Consider the following 10,237-nt stretch of genomic DNA (forward strand, 5'->3'; position numbering starts at 1 on the left):
TTCAGCACAGGTGGCTCACTGAGGACTGAGTATATAGTCTGGGGTTTTTCTTTACTAAACATTTTTATTTTATTTTTTAACCTTCTCTCCTGTGCTAGTCATTTTTCCGTGCGCTGTTAGTAACAATATGAATTGTTTTTATTGAGCATGGAAGTACTGTATCTGCAGGACATGTTCTTCCCCTTATGATTGACGAGTGTGCTTTCAATATCCCTAGAGTGATTGGTTTGAGCCTGGCATGCTCTCTGACTGTTCTCCGCTTCATTTCCGTGGCCTCTAGTGAAATAATAAGGCTGGAACACAGACGGCTTTTGTATATGTTTATAATGTTAGCGAGATGTTCTGCTGAGATCCCCATCACTGCCAGACAAGGCTTATACATTACACCCATGTAACACAGGGCTTTACCAAGATAACATGTAAACTTCCTGATCAGAAATGGGCAAAAGCTTTTTGCCAAAGTTCAATTCTCGCGTGAAAATGGCGTTTCCCGCTCATGAAAAAACTTTGCGAATTCGTCCCAAAAAGTTGGTGTTCGCCTATAAAATATGCACAAGCGTACAATATCGCTCACGACAAACTTTATGAAAGGTATGAGAGACGGAAATCTCCTATTTTATTAGATTCCCAAGTGCTTTATACTGTATATCCCCTCCAACCCACCTTCAAATAACACGCGGGGAGACACCTGGGCACAAAGGAGCACACCTGACATACCTGTGACACATGCTAATTTAGGTATGCTAATTATTTAAATCAACATATTTCAGGTGTGTCCCGTTTGTGCACAGGTCTCTCTCTCTGTCCACGTGTCTTGGTCCTAGTGTAGGCCAAGTTTAATGTAGCAATGTGTTGTAGGCCCCCTTTTGGCAGTGAAACGGTTAACAGCCTTTGGTTTTTCATCTGTCACAGGCAAAGAAAAACAATGTATGAACCCACTGTGAACATGAAATGTCCATGAAATTATACTGGTTAGCTATGTACTCTTCAGACTCTAACCCCAATGTCTGTGTACAATTTCAAGGAGAACTCCCTTGTGTGTCCGTGCCAACTTCTCTCTCTCTTAAACCATAACAGTACGTGTTAATAGAAATGGCAATGCAGATTGTGTTGCAAAGGAACATTTGTACATTGAAAGCTTTACATAAACGGCAATACAATCGTTTGTGCTGAATTTATTGTAGAAACCAGCTGAATTGGAATGAAACGATATTTAAGTAATATTCAGCCGCTTGTAACAGTTCATTTTTTATTACAGATAATGTTTAATTAATCTGTACGTACCCTGAGGATTCCGATCTAATTTTAATGCAAGTTACATTGGAAAATGTACTAACGATTAACTCTTGCTTCTGTGTCAGCTGGTATTGTACCGTTACTGGAGCTGCTTAACATAATACACATTCGTTACAAAACTCCCACCGAGGACCAAAGTCATGTCATGGCAATGACAAGTGTAAGGCAAACATTGTTCATTTATACTGCTAAACAAATATTGTATCAGACACGTGTGAGGTTTTGCAACCATTTATGATGTCAGGATGTTTTCCTATTCAGAGGGACTATCCTTAAACTTAATAGCATACAACTTATTTCCTTCTTAAAAGTAATTATATGCATACCCTCTGCATACCCTCCCATCACAGAATGGACTACGCAGTCCTCGAGACCCCAAACAGGTGATGATTTTAAGCATATCCAAGCTTCAGCACAGATTGAGCCGCAAGTGCTGAAGCAGGGACTGATTGAGCCATCTGTGGTGAAGCAGGGATTGTTTGAACCACCAGTGCTGAAGCTGGGACATCCTTAAAACCAGACCTGTTGGCGGGGCTATACTGTAGGACTGGAGTTAAGCAACACTAAGCTAAGAGATGAGAAGGAAATAGACACTAAGGGGCCTATGCAGAGAGCAGCGGTAGAAATAATTGGAGAGTTTTAGAAAAACTAGATTTAATGGCGAGTTTTATTCTCCATATGCAGAAATGGGCGAAATCCGCTATTTTTAGCATTACTGCATGTGGAGAATTGTAAAGGAGGAGATTCGCGCAGCTGAAAGGGAAAAAAATTGGAGAAAATTGCGCCAAAAACAGCCGCTAGATGGCGAGCGCGCCTTTCTGAATTCGGATATTTTTCAGACTTGCGAGATGTAGTTTCTCGCATGCCGCGCGGCGAGATTTTTAAATAGAAAAAAAAATGGCGCTTTTTTCCTACCTCGCCATTTTCAGCTGTTTTTAGCGCGATTTTCTCCGGAAAATGGCGAGATTGTAAATAGCGCTGCTCTCTGCATGAGGCCCTTAGAGCAGTGTTTCCAGCCGCGGAGACGCGCAGTTTCCAGAAGTATCAGCATTTTAACCTTCTCTGGGGCAACGAGATGGCCGCTGGGTTCCGCCTCAATCCGACAGCCAATAGCAAGTGACAAGGTCATCTCCCGGTGATGTTGTGGTTCCCTATTGTTTGCTGTGGTACCCATACTTTTCTTTTTATTCGTATTTAACCAGTAATGTAAAAGCTGACATCTCTGGGACCGTGAAGTCCTCAAAGCTCAAGGGGAGGCCAACTCCAGTCCTCAAGGGCCACCAACAGGTCAGTTTGCAGGATATCCCTGCTTCAGGAGGTGTAATCTTCGACTGGGTCAATTGATTGAGCCACCTGTGCTGAAGCAGGGATGTCCAGAAAACTTGACCTGTTGGTAGCTCTTGAGGACTGGAGTTGGCTACCCCTGTGTAAAGTTGAATTTGGGGGGTGGGCATTGCTGCTTCAATGTGCAATATGACTGAGAAAAGGCTGAAGGTAAAGCAATTAAATTAATGTCAAGTCTCAATGTAAAAAAATGTTTCCAGGACATCTTTCCAAAATTGTTTCAAAGTACTTCATGCAACGACCAACATTTAACCCATTAAACATATTGTCTGTTGGTTAACTTTGGTGACACTTGGCAAAGGAATAAGTTCCCTCTTCCAGCAAAACTCCACTGTGGACGGCTGCCACAAAAAAAAAGAAGCTTTGATTACTCAGATAATGTGTGATATTTTATATATCTTTTAATCCTATCACGTTCATCCAAATCTTTTTGCACTACGTGTATGTTTTTTCTTTTTATATCATTTCGGATGTGAGTGCGCTCCTGATCCCCTGCCTCTACACTTGGTAAAGGTGCTGTAATGATGATAGATTATCTCAACAAATATCCAATAAAAAGCTACCGTGTCCTGCAACAAAATCAAGAGGTCACACAGTTCATGAACATCAAGACATCTCTCTTAAGTTTTTCTGGTTGCTGTATATTTTTACTGCCGTCTGTGTTCACGCTTTGAGAGGTAATTGATGTGTCTTCTGACAAAGTTACATAGATTCCTTCTACAGTGACAACTTTGCCTGGCATTAGTTTTGTGTTGTGCTATTGCCAGGGGAACTGTGTTAGCACATTCTCCTACTGCTTTTATCGCCCTGGTTCCTCTGATCAGGAAAGTCATTTAATGCTGATTGCAGAACTCTTGAACCTAGCCTAGCAGCTGCAGTGTTACACCTTGCTCTGATTCAAGCTGCTTGTCACCTATTTACATATTTATCTGAAATGATTTTCAGGAGTGTTTGAAGACCTGTTGACAAAGGAAGATCCGAGTTCTCAGTCTCCTAACAGTTGTTTTGTTTTTCTCAGCAGATAATCGGCAAGTTGCCCTGGAAAGGTCCCGCTCGCGACACCATGGGAAAATGGTACCCGTATGAGTTCCCCGATGCCTAAAAAGAATGACACCTCTCGATTCCAAGGGGATAAGAGAAACATCACTGAGCAGGCAGAAGATGGAAGAAATGAGAGCGTTCACTCTGAACACATGCCACGATCAAGACAGATAAAAAGCTTGCCCGATCACACAATCCCGTCAACATCGTAGGGAGCTGCAGGACATTACCTGACCCTTCCAGAACTGAAGGGGTTAGACATAAATCCGAAACGATTAACATAAGCAGTGTTAGAGATGTCCAGTTTGATATACTGTGTTGCTTAATTGTCAGTAAGTTTCAGGAAGATGCTACAACTACGCATGTTATATTTATATATAACGTATATCACGTGTGTATGTATGTACATATATACATGCATATATAGGGGGACACGGGGAAATTCACAGTGCCATATTTAACGCACGATTTAACATGGCTCCATTCCAGCAAATGGAACACACTATTTCAGAGCCGCACCGCTCACACACGCGATATGTATGGTGCGATCTGTGAACTTCTAACGTGTAGGCAATAATGCGCTTTATGTAAGCCGGGAGAATGGCTGCACTTGGAAACTGTCTTAATGCTAAAGAATGTCAGATATTAATATAATCTGCTTTGTCCCATTATAATGGTAATGACAAGGCACGGAAATGTGTAACCTGTAGTAAAAATACTTATAAAATGACGTTGATATAAGCAAATATTGCACACATCAGAAAACAAACTTACTTTTATACTTTATTTTTTGTCAGCACAAAGCATTGTGTAGCCTATAGATAAGGGTTAGCCAACTCCAGTCCTCAAGTGCAACTAACATGTCAGGTTTTCAGGATACCCCTGCTTCAGCACAGGTGGCTCAATCAGTGGCTCAGTCGAAGAAGTAGAAAGCCATTTATTGAGCCACCTGTGCTGAAGCAGGGATATCCTGAACCTGACCTGTTGGTGGTCCTTGAGGATTGGAGTTTCCCCACCCCTGCTATAGATATTTTAGGATTTGTTAAATTACAGTTGAGGGTTAATCCATTCTGGCTGTTGACACACACACACACACACACACACCGTTCATAGTTCTAATAGCCACATTGATCCTAGAGTAATATAGATTAATTGTAGGTGGTGGTACCTTTTTGTTACAATTGAAGAAGAGCCTTGAGGTTTCAAAACCTCTACGCTATAATTTCGTCTATGGACAACTTTCATGTGGTCATCTAACAGGTAACACAGACTGACAAATCTACAGCCATATACATAAAATACTGTGTACAGGGCCGCAGACAGATTTCCCGGGGCCCAAGACTAGAGTTATGTCTGCCCCTCCCCTCCCCCTCCACATGTCGACGGTCTTGCGAGCCCCCCCCCCCTCATTTCACAACTCAAAAGCCCCTTCTATTCCATCCCCTATTCCTATGTATTTCTCTCCCCTCTTCCTTACTCACCCCTCCATCAATTACCCCCCCACTCAATCTCTCCCCACCTCGCATGTATTTCTCTCCCCTCCGTCTCACTCTTATCTAACTCACTATTTTCCTCAAACTCCCCCCCCCCCCTTCTTTTACACACCCTCTCTCCCCTCTCACTCGCCCCCAGGCTCGGTCAATTACCCCACTCTCAGCCAATTCTGCCTTCCCATCACACAATCCTCCCGCAAAATACATACCAACCCCCCACCCAAAATACAAAAACCTTCCTCCCCTAAATACATACAAAACCCCCACACCCCAAATACATAAAAAAAAAAACTACCACCCCAAATACATATAACCCCCTCAATACATATAAAAATACACCTCCCCTATTCATATAAAAAATACACCCCCTCCTAATACATATACAAATACACCCAGCCCCCAAATAGAAAAAAAGAAAATGCAAACTTACCTTGGGGATGGTCTCAGGCCGGGCCAGGTGGCTGTGTGGGGCCCGGCGACCAGACAAAGTAGTCCCCAGCTGTAGGCCTCTCCCTCACTGTATCCCACGCCGAGCTTCTGACACTGGCGTGCACTGGCGTGCGCTGGTCCGCCCTCTTACGTCCGGCACGCCAACGTCAGAGAGGCCCGACGCGCGCCAGGGAAGCTCGGTGTGGGACAGAGTGAGGGAGAGACCTGCAGCTGGGGAGAGCCGGAGCCCGGTGGGATCTACTATGTCCGGCCGCCGGACCCCCCTACAGCCACCAGGCCCGGGACACTTGGCCCGGCTCTCCCCCCTGTCGGCGGCCCTGTATACTAGTTTGCCATTACTGCTATGACAAACAAAGGAAACCAAAGCCAATCCAGTAATATCGCAACTGCAGGAATGATTTTGTTTGTAATTGATTTAAATGCGATTTTCTAATTCCGCACTTATAATATGTACTTTTTACAAATATTTTTAGAGAATAATTACTTGTCTAATTTGAATGTTTACGTACTCCACATTTTATAGCAGAAATGAATTTATATTGACATTATATTATATCATGATGTAGCTCATCATTTGGTTATTGTTCCATTTATATATGCTTAGAGCCCGGTCTCATTACATTTATCCTGCTCATTTTGCCACATGTTTTTTGGGATGCAATTGCTCTTTATTTTACGGGTAAGGAAGTTAGGGTTTAGACGGAGCTTAATTGCCATTGTGGTCAGAGGTATCTCTTCTAGCCTTTAGCACTAGATCAGGGGTGCTCAACCCCGATTCTCAAGGTCCCCCCCAACAAGGTCAGGTTTTAAGGATATCCCAGCTTCAGCACAGGTGACTCAAGCAGTGGCTTCGACTGAGCCACTGATTGAGCCACCTGTATTTTTATACACAGAGACCCTCACGTGTCCTCACAAGTGGTCTGTGCACAGCAGCTCTCAGGCAGTTCACTGAAACATTTGTCACGGATGCAAGAAACCTGTTACTCTTTGGTTGACTAAAGTAATAAACACTGCACTATCCGAGTATTTATTATCAAAATCTAAAAATATACAGAAAGAGAAGAAATTGTAATACATGAAACTAAATTCTAAGCCATAAGGAGATACAAAATGAACCAAAAATATATACGACGGGGAGACGTCCTATTGATGGTAATGAGGGGCTGGCATGATGTTTCGGGGTACATACAGTACCATTCGATGCCATCGCAGATGCCTTCCCGAAACGTCATGCCAGCCCCTCATTACAATGGATAGGATGTCTCTGTCATACTTATTTTTGTTCTATTTTGTATTTATTTATAGCTTTGGAATATACTTTCATGTATTATTTCTTTTATTTGCCTGTATATTTTTATATTTTGATAATACAGCTCAAACCTGTAATAACGCGATCCGTTACAACGCAAATTCGCTTATAACGCGATGCAAGCGTGGCTCCCAATTTTTGTATTTATGAATACTTTACAACACGATGATTGGTATCTTAAATACTTTATTGTATAATGCATACAATGGTACCTTATTTCTAACGCGATCCGCTTATAGCGTGATGTGATTCTTTGGACCCCAAGCACAGCGTTATAAGGGTTGAGCTGTATATGGATGAAAGAAATACTTTGAGAATGCAGTGTTTTCTTGCAGTGTTGTAGTTGGTCAAAGAACCCTACAGGAGTGAACAATCTGTATTTGAGCTGCATGAGCTGTTATTGACAATACTGTGTGCCCATAGTATGAGAACTAACATTAGTGTTTCTGATGTACATTACATGTGTGATGTATTATAGAGTAAATGCATTATACTATGTATACCAGTAGCTGCTAGAACATGCCACGTGTAACAGATTCTTGATACATGGTTGTAGTTGGCTCAAGTGACCTGCAAACATTATGTACTTATTTCATTATTTTTGAGGTATGAAGCAAAAATATACTCTTATTGTTACCTTTATGTGCCTAGCATTGAACCTTGTACGTATATCCAGTCCATCGAAACCATGGTGGACGAACAGTTGAAAATACTGTTTACTGTATATTCAGGTTGTAAAGTTTAAAATACTCGTGTGCAGAGAAAGGACATCACAAAACTATACTACGACTGACCCCTTTTTTTTGGACTGACTTTTATACCTAAGTGCATACAGTATTTATTAGGACTTCCATGATTGGGTTAGGGTTGTTTAGCAAATGTGATGCAACCCATGTGGCAGGAATATTTAGTATGGATGCTAATAAATAAATATAATAGCTATAGAAAAACATGTTTGTTTCTTCCTTCCCTCACACATCAGAAGCATCCATGAAACTCGAGATACTATAAAAACCAAACACATCTAAAGAGATTAAAGGAGCAGATTCTACCTTTACAGCAGGGATGGGCAACTCCAGTCCTCAAGGGCCACCAACAAGTCAGGTTTTAAGTATAGCCCTGCTCCATCACAGGTGGTCCAGTCATTGACTGGGCCACTGACTAAGCCACCTATGCTGAAGCAGGGATATCCAGAAAACCTGCCCTGTTGGTGGCCCTTGAGGACTTGAGTTGCCCAGCCCTGCATTACATGGTGGGAAGCGGGGGTCCCCCTGAGTCAAACGCCACTGTTTTTAGACCCAGAGACCCTCCAGTTCACGAGATACTCGCCAGTGAAGTTACTGGGTTTAAAACTCACTCATGGGAAACAAAATGGCTGCCGAATCTTGGGCCAACAAGAAGCTGCAACATCATCAGTTGTGGCGTCCTCTTGGATGGCCATGTAAATCCCATTTAGAAACCAGAACGTAATACCGGAAACTAGTTACGGTGGATTGCGTCTTTAATCATGTTTCATACCAATTAAACACAGCAAAATAAGCGTTCATGTTTTAGATTTCTAGAATGCATGACTGTCATTATAAAAAACATCTAGATTGTAGAGGGAGATATTCAAGCATTGAACCCATAATGTTTGATTGGGTAGAGAAACAAGGGACTTTAAATAGTAAGTGTAATTCGTTGCCTAGTCTCATTCCTTTGGAGTATACAGCAAATAAAAATACCACTAGAGCATATTCACGTGTCAGAGAGGACTGCAACCCGGCCTTTCCCCATTATCTGTTGGCATATAATTCAACAGTGTCGCTTACATATTGAGGTTAACCCCATTGCAATATTATTATGTTTACGTCATATTCCCAAAGTCTCACTCGTCCGAGACCTTAACCCCAGAGGGGATTCTGCATCAGTGTATCACACCCCCTTTGGTACATTGCAATCAGCTGCTCATTGACATCACGGATTATGGGACAGGAAGGGGAGGAGTCTTCTCTTCCTCACCCAATCAGATCCTTTCCAGTGATCCTCGGGAGAGCAGAACCCGACCTGTCTCATGGGGTCACTGGAGACATCATAATGTGGCAGCTATATCATGGGGCACATCCCAGAGTTAAACCGTGCTAGTGATAATTAGGGTACATTTAATGCAGGGATGGCTATCTCTAGTTCTGAAGGGCCACCTGTGACAGTAGGGGTAGATTTGGCTGCTTTTCATAAGGTTAATTCAGTACCCCTACCTGTCTATAACACACACTGCCACCAAGTCAGGTTTTCAGGATATCCCTGCTTCAGCACAGGTTGCTCAATCAGTGGCTCAGTCAAAGAGTGCCCCACTGATTGAGCCACCTGTGCTGAAGCAGGGATTTCCTGAAAACCTGACCTGTTGGTGGCCCTTGAGGGCTGGAGTTGGCCACCCCTGATTAAACGGCATATTAATTATTTCCTTAATCACTCAAATGAATAGAAATAAAATATAGGATGTGAAACTGTTATATTGGTTAAGAGAACAGGGGCTTGTGATATGGAATGTGTGATGCCTTTATATATGCTCATTTTAGTAATCTGAGCTTGCAGGACGAGTGCGTACGCTGCACCTCCAGATCTTTTCTTTGTGATGCAAGGTATTTGGTATTTGGACCTGCGGATGAATCTTCATTGCTGATCACCTTGACAACCGTAACCGTTGAATACCATTGGCACAGCAAAATGGCTCTCTGCATTCATGGAAAAGCTGTATATATGTTATAACCCGGTGCAGAGGAACTACTTCTTCAAAAGTCCTTGGTGAAGTGCCATGGGAGAAGTAGTGGTTCTGGGCCTGAATAATCATTTTAAAGAATGAGGCAAAGCTCTTTGGATATCATTTTTCAAAGGTGCATAGAATATGTATTATATGTACACCATGCAACATGAATGGAGAGAACCATTAAGAATTAATCACATTGGCTCTGAAATAAATGAAGTCTCTGTTTGGAAATAATAAAAATTAGAGATGTTCAGAGTAGTTTATTCACACTTGAACCACTAATTACAGTGCTCCGTATAACCAGGTACACATTCTTTCTTCTTCCATACTATTACATGTAATATCATTTGAACCTGACTGTCGATTCCCTACGTTCTGAAGGAAATACACAAATGGATACATCATTTCATATGTAGCTGTGCCAAATTATTGTGTCCTGCACAAGTCATTAACATTTCCTAAGCCGGGGCTGGATATAAGGAGGTTTAAAGAGTGTATGTGCTACACATGCAGTGAACAAACTTAATGATTAGGAGCAAGAGAGCGTAACCCGTTTAG

The 10,237-nt window shown here is 42.2% G+C and overlaps 1 protein-coding gene across 6 annotated transcripts in view; it reads left to right on the forward strand.

Annotated features, from left to right (window-relative positions):
• Positions 1 to 8,031, forward strand: part of DIAPH2 (diaphanous related formin 2) — a 1,317,111-nt gene extending 1,309,080 nt beyond the window's left edge. For 5 of the 6 annotated variants that reach the window (XM_075572809.1, XM_075572806.1, XM_075572808.1 and 2 more), the window contains one exon: positions 3,659 to 8,031. In XM_075572809.1, coding sequence (XP_075428924.1) covers positions 3,659 to 3,726 — 68 coding nt within the window. In that variant the 3' untranslated portion in view covers positions 3,727 to 8,031. The remainder of the gene's footprint in view (positions 1 to 3,658) is intronic. The other variant, XM_075572807.1, reaches the window with a different exon arrangement.
• The last annotated feature ends 2,206 nt before the right edge of the window (positions 8,032 to 10,237 follow it).

The sequence above is a fragment of the Ascaphus truei genome, chromosome 16 (assembly GCF_040206685.1).
Source record: "Ascaphus truei isolate aAscTru1 chromosome 16, aAscTru1.hap1, whole genome shotgun sequence".
NCBI classification, from domain to species: domain Eukaryota; kingdom Metazoa; phylum Chordata; class Amphibia; order Anura; family Ascaphidae; genus Ascaphus; species Ascaphus truei.